The sequence below is a fragment of the Vollenhovia emeryi genome, unplaced genomic scaffold (assembly GCF_000949405.1).
Source record: "Vollenhovia emeryi isolate VEMERY1.0 unplaced genomic scaffold, V.emery_V1.0 DF939185.1, whole genome shotgun sequence".
Lineage (NCBI taxonomy): Eukaryota > Metazoa > Arthropoda > Insecta > Hymenoptera > Formicidae > Vollenhovia > Vollenhovia emeryi.
This window is the reverse complement of record NW_011967181.1, coordinates 888106-908510: the sequence shown is the minus strand read 5'-3', so window position 1 is coordinate 908510 and position 20405 is coordinate 888106. Positions and strand designations below refer to the sequence as shown.

The 20405-nt window shown below is 48.3% G+C and overlaps 2 protein-coding genes across 3 annotated transcripts in view; one reads left to right on the top strand and one right to left on the bottom strand.

Annotated features, from left to right (window-relative positions):
• Window positions 1–2026, bottom strand: part of LOC105562667 (innexin inx3) — a 24663-nt gene extending 22637 nt beyond the window's left edge. Inside the window, exon 1 of the mRNA XM_012013677.1 lies at window positions 1015–2026. The gene's annotated coding sequence lies outside the window, so the exon portion shown is untranslated. The remainder of the gene's footprint in view (window positions 1–1014) is intronic.
• The window catches only part of LOC105562668 (dedicator of cytokinesis protein 3), a 56566-nt gene extending 36195 nt beyond the window's left edge, over window positions 1–20371 (top strand). Inside the window, exons 5-18 of one of the 2 annotated variants that reach the window (XM_012013678.1) lie at window positions 11614–11698; window positions 12229–12687; window positions 12920–13219; window positions 13456–13660; window positions 13797–13979; window positions 14198–15923; window positions 16240–16257; window positions 16331–16493; window positions 16859–17296; window positions 17459–17600; window positions 17727–18402; window positions 18504–18865; window positions 19124–19485; window positions 19573–20371. In XM_012013678.1, coding sequence (XP_011869068.1) covers window positions 11614–11698; window positions 12229–12687; window positions 12920–13219; window positions 13456–13660; window positions 13797–13979; window positions 14198–15923; window positions 16240–16257; window positions 16331–16493; window positions 16859–17296; window positions 17459–17600; window positions 17727–18402; window positions 18504–18865; window positions 19124–19485; window positions 19573–19740 — 5287 coding nt within the window. In that variant the 3' untranslated portion in view covers window positions 19741–20371. The remainder of the gene's footprint in view (window positions 1–11613; window positions 11699–12228; window positions 12688–12919; window positions 13220–13455; window positions 13661–13796; window positions 13980–14197; window positions 15924–16239; window positions 16258–16330; window positions 16494–16858; window positions 17297–17458; window positions 17601–17726; window positions 18403–18503; window positions 18866–19123; window positions 19486–19572) is intronic. The other variant, XM_012013679.1, reaches the window with a different exon arrangement.
• Window positions 20372–20405: the final 34 nt, after the last annotated feature.

Genomic DNA, 20405 nt, shown 5'->3' with positions numbered 1-20405 from the left:
ATCAGACTACAGACTCCCGACTCTGACTCGACTACTGGCTCGGACTCCCGACTATGATTCAACCAATTAGAGTGGCGTCTATTCCCGAGTTGGCAGTCGGGGTCGGCCGGTGCTTTGCTGTGATTGGTTGAATGATAGTCGGGAGCCCGAGTCAGTAGTCGAGTCAGAGTCGGGAGTCCGTAGTCTGATACGGGCTTAAAGACGTGCACGCGCGTGCAATTACGTCGAAATGCCGAGCGGACGATCCCCGGCGGAGCGCGCGTCGTCGTCGATTAGAAGTGGCCGAGTCAGCGTCGGTGGAACGAGCGTAACGCGAGAGTTTGTGCCTCGTAACGAAGGTGCACCTCGTTACGCAGGTAACAGGAATCGCGCGCGTGTGTTGTGCGTGCGCGCACGCGGTGAAAGAGGGATTACTCATTCGAGGCTCGCGTTCGAGCCCGATATCGGATCGGCTTGGAAACGGTCTTCCCAGCCAACCGGAGTCGGCTGGCTTTTGCCAATCGAGGTCGGTTAAACGCGCGCAGCTGCCGGGGAAGACGCGCGCGCGTTTCTCTCTCTCTCTCTCTCTGTCGGGGTTCGCGCGGCGAGCCGCCCCTCTCGTCGAGGCCTGTCGAACGGCGATCGAGAAGCGACGCCGCCTCGGCCCCGCAGCCTCGCGTGGCGGATACGCGGCCGCTGGATCGGAACAAGCGCGAATGGACTCGTTTCGGTGAATACGAGGAAAATGAGCACTCGCTCCGCGCTCGTTCGTCTTCGTTAGCTTGCCTCGAGCACGGACTACTCGAGTCAGCCTCCCCGGGACTCGAATAACAATCGAGGGACACCGAGTCCCTCGACCGCGTCTCTTTCGCGTGTCTCTGTTTACGTGTTAACGCGGCGTTATTGTTTCATCGACCGAACATCCTCGACGCGGATCTGCTCCGCGTCATCCCGGCGTGTCTTTCGCGCGATCGGAGCACAAGCACCCCCTCCCCGCCTGGCGGCCCACCGTCTTTTCACCAATCGGACAAATACCTTCCGCTTTGCCGTCCCTCGATGGTCAACGTTCGTGGTTGCCGGTACTCCCCGCTGTCGTAACTGCTCGCCGTCCGTGCTGCAACTAACCGGCGCCCTGAATTTTCGTTAGGGCCTGCGGACAGGAGTCAGGGGAAACGGCCCGGTCGTCGGCTCTCGCGGGAAAGAGACGGACGAGATCGAAGTTTTCCCCTGCGGGCGAGCAATCGATCGATCGATCGATCGACCGGCCGACCGACCGACCGACCCTCGAAAATCGACGCCTCGCTTTTCCCCTCAACGGGCGCGAAAAAAGACGGGGACACGAAAATGCGCACTCAAGTTTGGTAACGCGCAGGGGGGGGGGACGAAAAGCCGAAGCGAGGCGCTCTCCTGAGTAACGCGTCCCGCTTCCCCTCCCTCTGTCTCTCTCTCTCTCTCTTGCTCGATCTCTTTCCTTTTCGACTCCTTTCTCCCGCGACGCGAACACGATCCACGAGCGAGACTCGCAACGCACGACGTCGCCGACTGGGCCCGGAAAACGACTGACGCGAAGTCACGAACGGCGAAGTGCTCGCGCGGGGCCCCACTACTCTCCGCCATCTTGCTCCCAGACCGGGAGCTCGGGCGGGCGAAGAGAGGGGCAGCGCCAGGTGCGTACAACGTAGACCCCCTCCACCTGCGAGATCGCGCGCCTTCGAATTTCCGCGTTGGCGCCATTTTCTTTTCGCCTTTTCGATTTTCCGGAATCGACGCCGCGGAGACCCCGCGATCCGAGACGGGCCACGTGAGTCCGTCGAATTTCCCCCGAGTGAGAGATAAACGCAGGCCCGTCTCACTCCTCTACGATCGTAGACGTTTCTCTCTCACACGCGGGAATTTGACAAACTCCTACGGCCAGTCTCTCTGATTACAGGGTATCTACACTGATAAAAAAAATATCTCAATCCAAAAAAATATTACTTTACTCAAGAAAATACTCATTTGTTTTTGCCGCGTTTTTCTTTTGGTTACGTGACGCATGTCACTATTGTCGGCACTGCTAAATGTCTCTTTTAGTTTCTTCTGTTCTAGTCACGTGACATTTTACCTTTCACGCAAAAATCGCACCCAACATCGGGTTATGGGCCGAGCAATATGTAAAGCCCTGTTTCCACGATCCAAGAATTGTGTCCAAGTTCTAGCTCCGAGAAATGTGTAGCTTTTCCGTACAAGATGCAGGTTGATTGGCTACATATTTCTCGGAGCTAGAACTTGGACACAGTTCTGGGATCGTGGACACGAGGGTTAACAAGAATGTACGAGGACACAAGGCGGAGGAATCGGAGATGGCGGATACATAACGCTATGCTGGACCTGTCGGGTCTTTCGTGGCCGAAATACCTACGCAGCTCTCCGCAAGAACGCGATGATGAATTTCCAAGTTACGCGAATTTCCGCAAACGAAGGCCGAACGAACGAATGAATGAACGTTAATTTCGGCGGGCGTATTTCGGACTTTGCGGCCGTCGCGTCGGAAATGCGAAAACGTTGAAGCCGCGCGCCGAGGATTTGCGTGCCTTAGCGAGGGACTATTACGAAATGCGCGCCAGCGGAAATCGCGGAAATGCAGCTACCGCTCGCGCGGTAGCCGTTTCCTGCCGTTCCGAAATAATCCGTCTCGCTGCGCTCCCTTCCCTCCTCGAGGAATTCAGCGGGACGCGAATTAACTCGTCGCGCTGAAACATTCCTCCGCTTCCTTCGGCCGAAAAGAGGGGGCAAATGCATATCAGCATAAATAGAAATAAATTTGCAACTTGTTACTTCTTTTTTTGTCATATATCTACGGTAATGGTACGGTCGTACTCTATGTAAATGATAAAATCACCCAGTCATCGTGAATACACCAGGCACCTCATTACGCCCCTTCCTCCCGCTCTCTCTCTCTCTCTCTCTTTCTCCCTCGCGAGAGCGTATCTCCAACTCGTTTGTGCTAATCCTCCTTTTCCCACGAAATTTCGGGGACCGGCTTTCAGCGGTCCTGGTAGAAGCCCGTGCCTGCGCGGCGTGCCAATAAGAAGGTACCGTTTTCGCGACGAGCGGTCGCAACGAGTTCAAGGACCAAGGGCCCACTGGTCGCGCGCGATCCTGCCGATGGACCCCGCGCGACTCCCCCGGCGCGATGCACGCATCGTGTGAACCCACCTTTGCTTTCTCGACCTTTATCGTGTGTCTGCGACTGCAGCATCTCGGCTGGAGCGAGATGAGCAAATATCCTGCCCCTTCTTTCTCTTTCTCTCTCTCCCTTTTTCTTCCTTTCCTTTCTCTCTCTCTCTCTCTCTTTCTTTCTCTCTCTCTCTGTCCTCTTCTTCTTCTTCTTCTTCTCCGTCGCTCCAGATGAGGCCCAAGGTTTTCAGCTCGGTGAATACGCGGTAACTATGCCGGGAACCTGTTCCCTCCTCCTCCCCCTCGCCCTTCACGCTCAAGGGGGGTCGCTTCCAGCTCTTTAAAGGCTGCGTTTGTACATTTCCTCCTGTGTCTTTCCTCCGGTCTTCCTCTCTTTCTTCCCGAGTTTGTTATTATCGTTGTTATCGCGCGGCGCTACTATTAACGATGTAATCGCCATTAGATGCAATTAAGATTGCGCTACTGTTACTCGCTTTGCTAATGTCGTAGCCGTTAGAAGAAGATACGCGTTTTATCCTGGCGTCTGTCCGATTTGATGAAATGTGTGCCTCGTCGTGTGCTTACTTAATGATTGCATTATTTCCGTCTGCATTGGTCGAGAGGTGAAATATTTTTCAATTTATTCTCCGCGCTCTTTTTCCTGCTCCGCCGACAATGAATAATTATCGTTTCCATCCAAGTTCGAACGTCCACTCGAACTTTTTTCACTCTCGGTTAAAGTATTCTTCCTCTCTATTGTGCGTGCGATCCCGAGATGTTGACTCGTTGTCTGGTATTCTTGTAATCTCTAACATTATTCAGGTAACTTGACTCACAACAGTCTGCCATAATACCTATAGACCTCGACGTATTTCCCCATGGAAGGTTCACAAGGGCGTTTTCAATGGAGAAGTTTCGATTAAAAATGAAATGTCACAACGAGTGTCGCTTGAAAGCCAGACAAGAAGAAAAATAAGCAACAATGCGATCCTCGATCTTGATTCGAATTCTCTTAAAGAAAAGTTTAATTATGCATACGACCTTTCTAACAGTTTGAAGCCTCGGTGTCGAATAATCTTCTAAGTTAAGCTTACAGCGTGAGAACGCGAGTAATATGTTTAAAATAGAGGAAAGTTTCTGTTAAATTAATAGGCATCAGCTGATTCCACCATGAATCTATTGCCCTTGGAGTGAAATCTGGTTAGTGGAAAAATCATTGTTGAAAAAAGATTTGTGATTGAATTTGGGTGTTGAAAACCTATCTCATATTAGAAACCTATCGCGTAATAGAGAACTTTCCTCTGCGTAGAGTTTTCGCGTTTAATCTTTGATATTCCATAATTACATTAATACCCGAATTAATTATTGCTGTCTTTTTCCCACTAGAACTTCCTAATCGTAGCTTAGCCAATTGTTTATTTCTATCTGGTTCGTACTTGCCGTGATACAACAACGTGACAGACTTGTATAAAGATTTGCACCCTTTTCTACCGACGATAGTTTAACTTGAATCTCGGTTCAACGTACTTTGTATCTTTTTCTAGTTTTACGAATTGGAAAGAGACAAGAAGTAATTTAAGCCGAGATTAACGTTAATCTGCATTAGTAGAAACACGGGCATTAGTAAGAATTGCATGTTACAGCCGGGCTTGAGTCCTAAACAGTTTGATTGCTGGCGCGTTTTGACGAAAGGCCTCGAGTGGATAGGGAGAGGTGCGATTGGCGACGAGGTCGCAAAGGACATCGTTGTCAGCGCGTCCCACGAGCGGAGTATATTCGATCTACACCTAATTGTCGGTTGTCCGCGCGTCGCGGTTAAGTTACTCCCCTGTTAACGGCGTCGAACCACGCGGCGACGGCGGTAACATTCATTACCCACGTCTCGCGGCAATTATTATTATTTCTAATGAGCGTGTGCCCCGCGGCCGAACGGAACGGAGCCAGAGATCCCTCCGTTTCTTCGTGTTTGTCGCTCGATTCTTTAGACATGTCGCAATCGAGACTTAAATGCTTTCGAAGTTGCGCACTGAGAAAAATTGCCAACGGATAAACCAATTGGCATTTTCGATGGTTAATTTTATTATTATATTAATACTGGCGATCTGAAGAAACACGCTTGTTAATTATTGGGAAACGAAATTCCAGGAGTCTCACTCTGTCTGACGAACGCACTCCTGTTGGATCACTCGTTCGCGTTGATTGCTGCCGAAGCGAGTCGTGTAAAATCGCCTTAAGATCTACCCTTTCTTTCTGCCGCAGCCTCAGCGTAGCACGGCGCCGCATCGGGGCCCACTACCGGGGCTTGCGGGCCCCGAAGAGGGCAAGCGAGCGAGGGAGAGAGAGACAGAGAGAGGGGGGGGAAGGACTCCGTGGAGAGTTCCACGGCTACCGAGTCGGGCGAGGGAAATTAATGAATGGCGGCGATCTCGTCGGCGTTAATAAGCGTGCACCTGGGAGCGGAAATCGTTGTACAAGGGGGCGGCCCTTTCCTGTCCTTTCTAGAACTCCGCCGCGTTGCGGATCGAGGAACTCCGCGAGAAGAGATCGCTGTTGAATCCGGCGCGGTTTTCCGCTTTTCAAGGATATCACGTGGCGTCCCGACATATCGTCCGCTAGGCAGGATACTCCTAATGAATGCTTTAAACCCTTTGAACCCCGCCGGGATGGCGGCGCAAAGCGTAACCCTTTCCTCGGGGAGCAATATCTCTGGGTCCACGTGTGTTTGAACTATCGCATATTACGAAATGAAGCTCAACACATAATAATTACAGCGTTTATACTCACGAATGCTTCCTTGGGAAATCCAAGTAGCGAGGACGCGAATAAAGGCTAATAATCTTTTCATTCAAGTGCAATTATCTTTCCATTATAGATATCACTTTAATATCGGTGTTGCGTGCGACGAGAGACACGGCATGCCGTATTTCTGCGAACGCAACTCGAGCGCCGCTCGCGTGGTGAGCCCGCGAGAGATTTCGCCGTTGCGAAGACGAGTCGTCTAGCTGTCGGCGAGAAAGGCTGCGATAAGCTCGCGGTTGCTCGCGGTTAATCGCGCTTAATCGCTCATCGTTCCGTCTAATTGAGACCGTGGGGGAAATCGGAGATTTGGCCCTGACATCTATTACCACGCTGCCTTCTGTCGTACCGTGCCGGTGCATAGCACACAGCCCCGGTGCACGGCACTCCGAACGCGGCACGACACCGTGTCGGCTCTGCTCGAGGGTGTGCGCGCGTGTGGGTGGATGAATGTCGAGTGCGCTCGCGTGTGTGCTACGTACCCTCGAGCGAGGCCCAGCCTCGACGTTCGTCTTCCCACGAACCCTTTTACTGTACGTACGAGTCTCGTTACTCGTTCCGGGATCAGGAAACACTCCCATTAAGGCCGTTTTACACGGTCACGCGAATAACTCCGGCCGGAGCGGGGGGCAATCGGCGATCGCGTGTGAACCACCTGTCCGGCTTTTAAAGGGGCAACGTGACGCAATCGCGGCCGCGGCGATGAGATCGCGAAAATTTCAAATCCCCCTGTCGTCTCGCGTAATTGTATCGTTTCCTCTCGGCCACGTGACGAGCAAATCTAACTTGCGGCTTGCGAGAACATTTTAAGCGACGTTAATTTTAAGCGAAACGAGACGTCGAGTCGATTCAGGACTTGTCCACACTTTTTCCAGGTTCTTTATTGTTGTCTCCCGCGAAAAGAAGTCGTTTGGTCCGAGGATATTCCGAAGCGACGCGAGTGTGACTCAGAGCCCCCGTCGTTCGCGTTCTGCGGACTTGGCAACGATCGCGACTTCGTCGAAGGAGGATCGGCTCGAGGCGTACGATGTCCTCTATGCTAATGCGTAGCTGTACATTCCGTGCTGGAGGCGATGCTAATATCCTAGGGTACGACACGTCCGTCGATATTTCGATGTTGAATCACGTCATGGGGATTACATCGACTCCGCTCTAAGAGCCACAGGGAAGGAGAGAGAGAGAGAGAGAGCGAGCTGCGCGTCCGAGAGTCGGAACGGGAAGTCCGCGGGACTGACTTCCCAGGAGCACCGACGTAATTATAGCGTTTAGAGCTACCGAACGGTAACTGAAACCTCCCTGAGCGACGCGAGAAAGGGCGAGCTTCTGAACTGACATCTCCTGCCTAATGAAGAGGAAAAGCCGAGGCTGCGATGGATTTCTCCTCCCAATGATATATCCCTGGATGAAAGGGGAACCACCCCCTCCCCGTGGGACGTTAAATTGGGAAACTAAACGGTATTCCCTCGGATGGAATATTATCTTCTGTAAACCTGTTCGATATCAGCATAGATTGGTACTCAGGCACCTGAGTACTTTCGGCGCGATAACTCCCCGTTGCTACAAACAATTTCTTTAAGTTACAAGGTGTTTCAAGCACATTACATAGAAGCCTTACGCAGAGGCATAAATAATTATCGCTAGTAAGAACGCAAAACAGATTGCGCACGCCGTTTTCACTCTCGTCGCTACACGTTAACATTTTTTTTTCGCGCGTTGTCGTTCTTCGAAGGATCATACGGCGTAGGTGCAATTTAATCCCCGAGATCTAATCGTCCTTTCTCGTTGACGAGATAAGCCGTGCGCTCAGCTAACGTCGATATCTCGAGAGGCGGTAGTTCGATGCTCCCTTGCTCGATAGAGAGACAGAGGGAACGGTCCTCCCGTACGACGTGGGCGAGGAAGTCGTCGAACTTCTGAAGCTCCATCGACGGGGAAGCGACGTAGCTTCCCGTCCTCGGGACTCCACGTGTCGAACGGGCCATTGGCCGAACGAATTCGTCATCCTGCGACGGAGGGGAGAGGGAGGCTCAGACCCGTCCTCGTGGGTCCAGCCGGTCGCCGCAGAGGCCCACGATGTCCGCTGGAATATATCCGATATCTTTGGAATGGGGCATAGGTCCCAACGACGTGGTGGCGGTGGTGGTGGTGGCGGCGGCGGCGGCGGCGGCGGACATTACCTGAACCTGTCTCCACGCATCGAAGTCTGCCTGCTCACCTGCATTCCATCATGAGGGACCTGGAGGGAGAGCTTTCGGGGCCTGCAGGACCGTACGACTCGTACTCGATGCCCTCCTCGATTCTTCTCGTGTGGAGAACGTTTATTTGCGTCCCGTTCGTGCGTCGATATTTCAGCCAGCGAGAGACCGAGTTTGAAAAATGTTCCGCTAATGTACTGTATCGATCACAATAAATTATGATTGAAAGACCACTTGCTCTTTATTTCGAAACATCCCAGTCGGCAAAGTGTTCGCGGATTGGCGTCAGATTCGCAGCAGATTCGTCAGAAACTCACGCCAAAACCATAGCCGTCTGGGTGTCCGCATTTGGCTTTTGTTTCGGCAACAGAGTCAGTAAAACATACGCTGTCAACAGATTGCCGGCAGAAATCGAATAGGTCCAGTTATGCGAGCAGATTTTTGGGAAAATTAAAAATATCTTTTTGGACACGACTACTCCTTGCTATTGGACTTAATTAGACAAGTACGGTCCGAATACTCCGGATTGAGTCGATTTGGTCGATGTGCGTACGCGGTAGCAGGAGCCTGGGTCCACTCCGACTCGGTGGCGGCGAGGGATGCAGGACTCGCTGACCGAATCACCTCGATTAGTGACGTAGTCGTACGGAGGGTGGGAAATTCTCAGGTTCGAGAGAGTCTGGACCGTAAAAAAAAGGAAAGGATAAAACAAGCCTGTGCGCCACGGAGCCGCGCTCTCCTCTCAACTCTCTCGAACCTACCACTTAATTTAATCTTGCTTTAACATCGAACTCGTGAAAGGCATGAGCTCAAAGTTCTCTCTGTGTCTCTGTGAAAACGAACCTCATTGTCAATTGCTTTTTTTTTATACGGTTCTCGTCTAAGCCCGGAAATTTGTAGACGCTTAGCGGGGTGGAATTTCGTTAAATTGCGAACTGATTTGCCACAGAAGACAGTGAGGACACTTTATATCGTGTCCTCAATTATATTTTATTTATACTCGGAAATCAAAACTGCTCTCTCTTTGACGTGGCGATAGATTTTCAGAGCAGTGATTCTTTTATTTTGCTCTCTGTGTTTATTCTTCTGCATTATGCGAATTTTATTAAAAATGCAATAATTATATTTATATTACATTTACAAAATTTTTGCACTGGATTATGTATGAAAATACTGAATAATACATTACTAAAAATAATGTTGAATTAAGAGGGAACGAAAGCGTATTGCGGGCGAAATGCAGAAATCGATCGCGACCCGAACGAGAGCAGAAGCAGACAACGTGAATTGGCGCTAAATAATTTTCTCGTTGGTCCTGCGCCTCCTCCTGGATTAGCAGTTACGCTACTGCGGTCGAGTTAAACGCTCTCCGAGAGAAGCTTAAAGGACTGTCAGGTCAGATTTATGAAAGGACTTTCTTACCGCTTGCAGCCTCCCGCACGACGTCCGATTTTAGCGATTAATAACAATCGAATCGACGCGGCGAAGCTATGCAAACGGCCGGCGAATAATTATCGTGCTTCTCTCGCCGCGCGATTAAGGCCCGATTGCGAGGATCGTTTGAGTGTACTAAACGCAAGTTAGCGCTCGATTATATCCATTTCAATCGTATTTCTCCTTGCAGCGTACGCAGAGAACAGAAACAGAGCTCGCTTTATGCACTGTAAATGCGGACGGAAATGTCGCACGCGTGATAAGCGAAATGATATTCAAATTGCGATTTAAACGTGAAATTTCGTTAGCCCGGCAAATTTTACATTCGCGTAAATATTGAACGGCAAACAGAATTTCGTGACAGCAAAAGTCCATTATGACGGAACTGTAATGCTACGAACGTGACGAACGAAGCTCGGAATGTTGGAGAAAATTATAACGAAAAGACGTGACTCTTGACGATTTGTCATTACAGACGCGTAACTAATCGTAAAACTGATTCAACAACGTCGTCTCGTACGCTAATGATACGGTCATATAGATAACAGTACGCAGCATCCAGTCGCAATTAAATGTGTCGATGAGATAAGTCTCTTTGCGGGAGAGCGTAATAAAACCTTGTTTTATTGAAATTAGAGAGCTGCCAATTAATCGTGAAATTAATTACCGCCATGGTAAACGGTGATAATAATAACCGAGCGAGCCTGTCGAAATAAAGCTCCGTCCCATTGAAATTTTTTGGAATATTAATTATCGATGACTTCAGCTGTGTAACAACAGCAAATACGCAATATAAATATAATATTTCTAAATTAATGTCGCGCATCAGACTGGATAATTTATTTGCTTTCCCCCGCCGTTTGTACAACTGTCAGTTGAAAACTTCATCGCTCTTAATTCACTCGTTATTTTTCCCCGAGTTGTTAATTATCCTTATCCCTTATCTCGTCTCATGCCGGCACCTCAAATAGACTATGTCACGCGAAATGACGTTCTAATGAAGTTTCCGTAGAAACTCGAGGATTGTCCCTCAGGAATCAGCCGCGCACGAAGACCCCGTTTCTTTTCCGATAAGCGCGAACCTCGCGGCTTCCTACGGATTCCTATCCCCCGTGCATACGCGTACGCGCATACAGAAGAAAGAAAGAAAAAATCGCGACCCGGCGCGTATCTGCATTCCTGCGGGGCGACGCGACGGTGCCCTCCGCGCTGGGGAGTAGGGCCTTCTCGACGCGTTCGAGAACACGTCGGCCCCATGGCATGCGGGCCCAGCCCGGTCCGGCCCCCGCGCGCCGGGGTCACGAGAAGTTAAGTAGCCGCTTCTCTCTCTCTCCGGGGCCTCACTTCGAAAGCGAACCTCCCAAAGTGTGATGCAACGTACGCCTTAATCAGCGACTTGTAACAATCCTGCGTCCCCATGCGCGCCCGTTTCCCCGTCGTTCGACCCCCCGGGGTACCCACCCGGCGAGTCCCGCTCGTCGACACCCCCGTCTCGAGGGGACGATTAAAAATGCGGAGGGTGAATTTGGTCTCCCTTTGAATCGCGAGCGGGAGGGCCGTACGCCACTTTATTAAACGGAAAAGAAACGCCGGGGGAGAGCGGATCTTTGTTAATATTTTATTTTAATCAGATCCCGCGAGCTGTAGCTTATTTAGCTATTTAATGAATATGTAAATCCGACCCTGAGGTATTCCCTCGCGCACCGAAGTGCGTCTGCCTTTGATATGGAAATAACCAACGGGAAATTTTTATCGGCAGACGTTATGTAAGGCACTTCGTTGCACCAAGGTTGAATAATTCTTTTTTCAGGTACCCGCGAGTACAGACTGTCGGGGTTAACGGTATAAATTAAAAATAGTCTCCACCATCATGGCGTATTTGCACGTGCCTGGACGTAAAAATCGCGTCGTTATATTTATCCGCAGAGCAACAATTGTACACATTTCTCGCTAGGTGACAGCGAAATATTTTTTACTGGCTTTCATAATAGAAGCAACAATTTAATTGCACTCTCTATCACGACCCTCTCTTTACTTTGCCATGTTTCAGGAAGCTCGGTTTGGACCTGGTGCCACGCCAAGGTGCTCACATGGTGGAACCGGATACCATGTCAGTCGTGGAATTATATCATGTGGTAATTACGAATAAAATAATACATTTTTCTCAGTATAACTCGCAAGTGTCGAGTCGCGATGAAAAGAAGAAAGGGTAACGAGAACAGATATGGAGTTTATCAGACCACAAAGGTAGCATTGCATCAACTTCGTCACGTGCGAAGCGATACAGTTACTTCTGTTTAGTGAACTCTTCTCGTAAATACAAATATAACCAGTTACGCCGCAGTTTATTCTGCTACGATGAGCGTAACAACGAAACATGTTGCATCTAGCGATATGAGCTAAAGTAAATTCACTGAAAGGTTAATTACATTCAAATCGGTGCAGTAATTACGGTTTTAGTTAATATCCTCTAATTCTTCACATCTTCACATCTTCACATCAATATTGAATTTTCGCTGGCTCATCTCCTTAAATACGCAGCGCTTCTGTTTCAGTAAATTAAACTAAGTTTAGGGCCGAAAAACTGAGTTGACCGCTATAAGTAAATAAATAAACAAATTGTTTGCGTGCTATTAATCTCGATCTTTTCTCGCGGGGGCTGTAGCACGTGCAGAGTGCCGAGAATTCGCAGGGCGCATCCGCTCGCGGCACCCTACGTCGCAAGGAGCACAAGAAGGTCCTCACTCATCACCTGTACTTCTGCATGAGGGACTTCGGCCACTCGGTCGGCGAGGACACCGAGATCTACTTCTCTCTGTTCGATGCCAAGCGGCAGCAGTATCTGAGCGAGCGCTTCCTGGTACGCATCAGCAAGGAGGGCTTCTCCAATTATGTGGAGAAGATGCACAGCAATTGCACCATCTTTACGGATCTGGGCAATTCCGACTTGAGCCGCGATCTCTATATGATCGCCCACGTGATGCGCTGCGGCCGGATGCTGTACTCCGATTCCAGCAAAAACAAGACCGGAACTGCGATTTACAGGCGGCCTCATGGGGTGGCGGTTCTCTCCCTGGCGGAAGCCTCCCAAGATCACGCGGAGGAACTCGAGATGACCTTCAAAGTGAGCGAAGAAACCTATCGGTTTACATATAAATCTATCGTGTTATTTTAGTCTTGAATGTTACCGAGGGGAACGAAATTTGTAAACCGCGAATTTCAAGCGTACTTTTTACCGTACTTCGTCGAAAAGATTTCGATCTGAGTTACTTTTGGTTCTCTTGATTTTTTGGCAACACCCAAAGAGAATTTTGGACGAGATGGATTTAATTGGAAGGATCTCCACTTGTTTGCAGGTGTACCAGGGTGAAGAGAAGGAGTTCCACCAGCTCCACGAACAAATCATACGTAACAACAAGTGCTCTCCTTTACCCGGACAGCCTAATTATGGAATAGTTGTATCCCTTCGTATCCTGCACGGCGAGCTTTCTCAAGTTCGGGACGAGAATCCGTTGCTTTTCAAAAATATCTGCCTCACGAAGAAGCTCGGCTTCTCGGACGTTATCATGCCGGGCGACGTGCGCAACGATCTATATCTGAAGCTGGAACGCGGTGAATTCGAACGCGGCGGAAAGTCTACCGGCAAGAATATCGAGGTGAAACAAAATGTTCGACTTGTTCGTCTCTCGCGATACATGTTCGTTTGTACAAGTTGCGTACAAGAATATTTTCACGGGGTACAATTACTTTTTGATTTGAGAAAATGTACAACTATTACGTATAAGTAAGTTTAACAAATTAAAATATTGTAAAACCTCGATCTTATATAAAAGCAATTAATTATTTTCATGAAATTTAATATTTTGTATCGTCTCTATTGCAACAAAATTAGGTAACAATCCTGGTCCTAGACGCGGACGGCCAGCCCTTGGAAGAGTGTCTGTTTGGTGCCGCGGGGACGGACGGCAGCTCCGAATATCAGAGTTTGGTCATATACCATCACAACAGTCCATCGTGGGCGGAAACTGTGAGATTGGCGATACCCATCGACAAGTTCTACGGGAGCCACGTGCGTTTCGAGTTTCGGCATTGCTCCAGTGAGTCCCAATAGATACCGATCTAATTCTGGTCTTCCGCCTTCGCTTAAACGGTCTCCGCGTATCTTTTCATCTTTCCACCCATTCTCTTCGTCTTCATTTACCATTTTACAACGCGAAAGCTCCTGTGTTGCAGCACGCGAGAAGAACGACAAGAAACTGTTCGCCTTCGCGTTCGTACGTCTCATGGAGCCCGGAGGTGCTACTCTTCAGGACGGACCGCATGAGTTATATATTTACAAGTGCGAGGAACGCGCGAAATTAGATTCCCTGGGTTACCTGTCGTTGCCGAGTAACACGAGAGAACCATGTGCCTCAGGTAAGTCCGAGTGCCTTAATAAAATCAAAATTTAATGTGATTAAAATAAAGAATTAAGACTTCTAAAACTTAATGCAATATTAATTATCTATTGCATTATCAATGTATAAAATTGTGTTAATATCGAGTTACTATACGGTACGTCTACAAGAAAAGTATTAAAATTAGATATATTTCAATACTTATATTCATAGAATTATTTTCTTATTACTTTCCAGGTCCGCCAGCTTTCTCCAGATCGCCCAAGGAGACTGTATTCGTACATACCCTGCTCTGCAGTACCAAATTAACGCAGAACGTCGATCTACTCAGTTTGCTGCAATGGAAAGCTCATCCCGACCGAATATCTGAAGCTCTTGGTCGCGTTCTTCGACTGGACGGTGAAGAACTGGTCAAATTCCTACAGGACATCCTTGACTCACTCTTCGCTATGTTTCATACTGAGGATGGCAACTCCACCGCGCATTCCGGTCTTGTGTTCCAAGTACTCGTGTCTATCTTTAGCTTGTTGGAGGACTCCAAGTTCGAACATTTCAAGCCTGTGATGGACGCTTATATCTCTGACCATTTCGCTGCGGCTTTGGTGTACAAAGGTCTTCTCAGCAGCGTGCAACATTGCGCCGATTGGGTAACCGCCGCGGAGAAGCAGGAGCCGATTATGAAATGCTTCCGCTCTCTCGAGTATATCTTCAAGTTTATCATCCAAAGCCGGCTGTTGTTTGCTCGCGCAACCGCCGGCCAATACGAGGACAGTTTCAAGCGCGATTTATATTGCGTGTTCGCAGCCCTCAATAAGATGTTAGGCCTTCCTTACGAAATGGTGCTGCTGTCGCAAATCGCGCTGCTGTTGTCGATCGCAGCGGTGTTCGAACAGCTAGTAGCAGTGCTGCCGTTCCTGGAGGTTGCTAAACTCACATGTACAATGCTAGACTCGGTGTCGCGAGAGCCACCGTTGCAGCTCACGCAAGCCAAGCTGGTTGCCATTAAAAATCTTACCGCGTCCAGTCTGTTCCGCAAGGACGACGAGAGTCGAAACATGTTGCTTGTCACCGTATGTCGGCACTTACGCATCCACCTGGCACGCAGGGAGGAATTACGATCCTGTACCGACATCCTGGGCGAGATACTCAGCTTTTTGCATAAACGCGGCAGGGACACGAACAAAGTCAACAATTGCATACACCATGACGTCGAGACGCTTTGTCTGTCAGTGCTCGATGTACTCATACAGACGATACTGATCGTGATAAATGCCAATGGGCCTGTCCTCGGCTGTCTCGTCGGCTGTCTTATCGGACTACTTCAGCTGCTCGACGAGTACCATTACGCACGACTCTGGGAAGAGTTGACGCATGCCGGCGACCGGAAACCTCTCAAAGACTTTCTGCTACGGGTATTCCTAGTGCTGCGCGACCTCGTGCGCCAGGATGTATTTCCACCAGATTGGCTGGTCATCAGGATGCAGGCTAATAGCGTCATCCTGAGGTCGTTGCAGGAACTCGCACAGCCGCTCGCTTTTCATTTCCTCCATGGCAACTTCGACTCGCAGCTGTGGTCCACGTATTTCAATCTAGCGGTGGCCTACCTCACCCAGCCGTCGCTCCAGCTTGAACAATTCTCCGAAGTCAAGCGGGAGAAGATTGTCGAGAAGTACAGCGACATGAGGGTACTTATGGGCTTTCAGATATTGTCCATGTGGTCCAACTTGGGCGAGCGTAAGCTCGAGTTCATACCGGGCATGGTAGGGCCTTTCCTCGAGGTCACTTTGGTGCCGGAAAGCGAGCTCCGCAAGGCAACCCTGCACATCTTCTTTGATATGATGGAGTGCGAGCAGCGAGCTCGTGGAAGCTTCAAGTCCGTGGAATCCGAGCTGATTGACAAACTCGACATTCTTATCAGCGAGAACAAGGGTGACGACGAGTACAGGCAGTTGTTCAACACAATGTAAGTATATGTCGCTCTTGGTTTAGTTAAATCCATTTCTAACCATATCCAATCTCGGAGTTCTATACTCTTAAAACACCCCAAAACAGAGGCCTTAAGAGGAGATGTTAATTTCATTAAATATTGAAATAAAAATTTTCTATTTTTAATCTTAAATTGTGCATATTTTTAGTACTATAATTTTTTACTTTTGCTACCACATTTTTGTACAAACAGAATGCCGTTTGTTACCGTAGTATTTTTTCGTTTGTGTTTGTTTCATGAAAAAGTTATGTAATACTTATCTTATTTATTATACAATTTCATGCTGCTTCAGGGAACATCTTAGCGCTGTGTAAGTGCAACGTTTACAGCAGAACGTGATTTTAGAGATTCAGCTTTAATCAATTTCCTACATTCGTTTACAGGTTACTAGACAGAGTGCAGTCCGAGGATCCAACTTGGAAGGACAGTGGCACGGCCTTTATAACATCCGTCACGCGTCTATTAGAGAGGCTTCTCGATTACAGAAGCGTCATTCAGGGTGACGAGAATCGCGACAAGCGCATGTCGTGCACCGTAAATCTATTGGTAAAGAATTATTATTTAGAGATTTTTCTCTACAGAAAATCCAATAAGATTCGCGTGATTACTTATTACTTGTTAATAATATACTAAGGCTACAATCAAGAAATGTGTGGCGCAAAGCCGTAGCTATATACACAAGTTACTTCTCTTATAATTTAGCGCGTTAATTAACTAAATCGTGTGACACGTGACCACCACATGTATTTGGTGCTCGCCAATATAGCCACTTCTCGCGTGACATTTAGCACTCGTGTTCGCGCTCTTCAATGGAAATTTTATTGTTCTGCCTGTCGAGTTGGTTCTTAAATCGTCAATTGCTAGAAGCGAATCCCTCTCTCAACATGGGGCTACTTCTACTCTTTCTGCAGAACTTCTACAAGAATGAGTTCAACCGGAAGGAGATGTACCTGCGTTATATCTACAAGCTGAACGATCTACATCTGACCGCCGAGAATTATACGGAAGCTGGCTTCACGATGAAGCTCTACGCCGATCAGCTGGGCTGGGGCTCGACCATGCTACCACCTGACCACATTCATCCACAGCAGCCGGAATGGCAGCGCAAAGAGCTACTCTATCATAAGATTATTCATTATCTCGATCGTGGCAAGTGCTGGGAAAAGGGCATACCCTTGTGCAAGGAGCTGGCGATCCTATACGAGACTAGGCTGTACGATTATGCCAAACTTAGTCAAGTGTTGAAGTTACAAGCCAAATTCTTGGATAATATCCTGACGCAACTCCGGCCGGAACCGGAGTACTTCCGCGTTGGATTTTACGGCCTCAGTTTTCCGCTTTTCGTCAGAGTGAGTATGATGTATAAATCCAAGGGGACTTTTAAATACATCCTCGGTATAAAGCAATTTAAACGCAATTCTATTGTATTAAAAATATTTTGTAAAAGTTCGAGTTTCGGTTTTTCTTTCACTCTTGTAAAATTGACGCTTTATCCGTGCCTTTTATTGCAGAACAAGTTGTTTATTTATCGTGGCCTGGAATACGAGCGAATAGGAGCGTTTACGCAGCGGTTGCAAACCGAGTTTCCCTGTGCGCAAATTTTAATGAAGAATTCCCCGCCTGACGAAACTATCCTTACATCTGAGGGTCAATGTAAGCGCGAGATCAGTCCTATTAGTTATTCTTTTAAATTATAAAAGTCCCAATAATTTGGGAATTGACCATTTTTTTATAAATGAATATATACATTTTATCTAATCATCCACTATACTTTTGCAGATATCCAAATTTGCAATGTCAAGCCGATCCCCGAGGAGGGCAGTTTGGCTTGCAGCGGTGTCGAAGTTCCAGAACGCGTGGTCGCCTTCTACTTGGTGAACGACGTTCGCAAATTCACATTTGATCGGCCGTTGCATCGCGGTCCGGTGGACCGCGAAAATGAGTTCAAATCACTGTGGATCGAGAGGACGATGTTGACGACAGAAGCTAAACTGCCAGGGATCCTCAGATGGTTCGAAGTGATCGATAAACGGTCGGAGTTGTTGGCACCGGTACAGTATGCCTGCGAGACTATGCAGAGCGTGGAGAGGGAGCTGAGGCGGCTGGTGGCACAGTATACCGCGGAGCCACACAGAAATATCAATCCATTCAGCATGCGGCTGCAGGGTATCATCGACGCTAACGTAATGGGCGGCATCACCAAATATCAAGAGGCCTTCCTCACGCCGGAGTTTGCCCGACAGAATCCTGAAATGGTGCCGCATGTTAATCGATTGAAGGGATTAATACTGGATCAGATGAGTGTGTTAGAATCCGGCCTGGTGTTGCATGGTCAGATCGCACCGACTGGAGTCCAACCGCTGCATAAGAGGCTAATCGAGAGATTCACGCAGCTCAAGCAAGGCCTCGGTCCATTGACCAGGCAGAGAACCATTCATCAAGATAGCATCGTGAAGTAATTATTTTCTGTATACTCTATAGAGTTTGTTTCATTGTATAGCCGTAGTTTCCAAACTATTTCCATTAATTACTCTAATCACATTGTTGCTCTTTTAGTTCGCCCCTGCCACCGTTGCCGATCAACGACAAGCAGCGTCCAGCCACTCTGGAAACGGCCGGTTCCAGATCGTCGCACGCCGACAGCGACGGTCTTCCTGAAGACGAAGGCTTCTACACGAAAGTAGACGGTGTGCCGCCGCCTATTCCTCAGCGAGAAGTACGGCCGCGTTCCGTCGGTTATGGCACTACTCCACCTAGGCCCACGCATCAGAGATCTCTCAGTAAGCCGCTGAGTCCAAAACTGCCACTGAGGCATTCCTTGCCTACTCCTACCGATGGCGTGGATCAAGGTGGCCTTAGAAGCTCATGGAGCGAGCCTGGACCTGAACCCGCTCCGCCGCTACCACCTAGGGGTTGTAGTAAGTTAATATCTTTGTTATTATCTTTCAACATATTAGATTAATATTTTCCGAAGGGTAAACTGCTGACCAAAATCGTGTACACCAATGCCTACTAATGCCCAGTGGGCATTACTTTATCTTGTTTCATTTTAACTTTATGTAGTCTAATAATAAATTTATTATATTGGACTACATAAAGAAATTTAATATTTGAGCTGTCAGGAATAAATTTTCCACTAAAATCATCGCATTACTCGTGCGCACTTCCTGTTCCAGTGCTGGACAAGAAGGACTCGAACACGAATGCGGTGGTGCCGCCAGCACCGCCGAAACGTGGTTTAACGCACAAACGCACAAATACGGAATGGAGCACCGACGACGATTCCGAAATCACGGAACCGAGAAACGAGCCGAATGACCTACGCGACAGCGGAATCTCCACTGCCAGTCTGCTGGACTTTCAGTCACATTTGACGAACCTAAATAACTTAGGCTATGAGGACTTTGAGCCGCGCTCTCGATGCAACGATATTATGAACATCTCGCCACCATCTGTGATAAGCGCGCTCAACGTTTCCACTGGCAGTTTTGCCAGCGGCACATTCCAGGGCGGCTTGCATTCTCTTCCCAATCAAGAAGTGAGGAAATATAGCCCGCTTAATTTTCTTCTACATACATTTATAAAACAAGATGAGAACAATGATTTGATTAATTCTCTTTCGCAGGTGAGCCCTCCACCAATTCCTCCCAAGGCTCATCAGGACACTCCGTCGGCTCCTTCGACCCTGGAGAGAGTATCCAACAGGACGCAGAACCACGGCCACTCGGAGAATTATTCCGTACCGAAGATGCAGACGCTTTCCGTGGCGTCCGATACGGAGAGCACCGTGTAGTGACGATATCCCCCTAGTCTCTAGCGGTTAGTATTTAGTGATGTGTATGTGCCATTATGGTCAGGCGCGAATCCTGTACTCGATTTGTCCCTCGTGTCGTCGGGCGGATTCTCTTAAACTGTAACTTAAGATAAGCATAAGAATATCATCGTTGTCATCATTGTCGTCGTCGTCGTCGTGTCTAACAAGAGTGGAACGCGGAGAAACGGACTCGGATCTTTCATCAACGAGATTTCTTACATTTGTACATTTTACTCCGCATGTAGCTGATAGCACTGTAAGCCGAATCAAACCATAAACAAATCCGAAATCACATCGAACGTAATGCGAAACGAACAGTATCCAATTTGCGTATGTACGTACCTTCGTAGAGAAATAGAAAGGGAAGATAAATAAATGCGTAATAATCGCCCTTGAACACCGAAAACGTCCAGCAAGAGGCTTCTCTCGAAGGTTGAACTCATCTGGACGTGATCGGCGATCGAATCGCGATATATATACGTATATATCTCGACTTCATATAAAACGTTACTCTTCCGAGTATATCGATCCGCACATACCACACCGATACTATATATTTTGTAATTTATTTATATTTTCGACGAGAAAATAAATATAATTTTTAAATCAATGATATTGCTGCAGACTCTGTGGAGTGACATTGC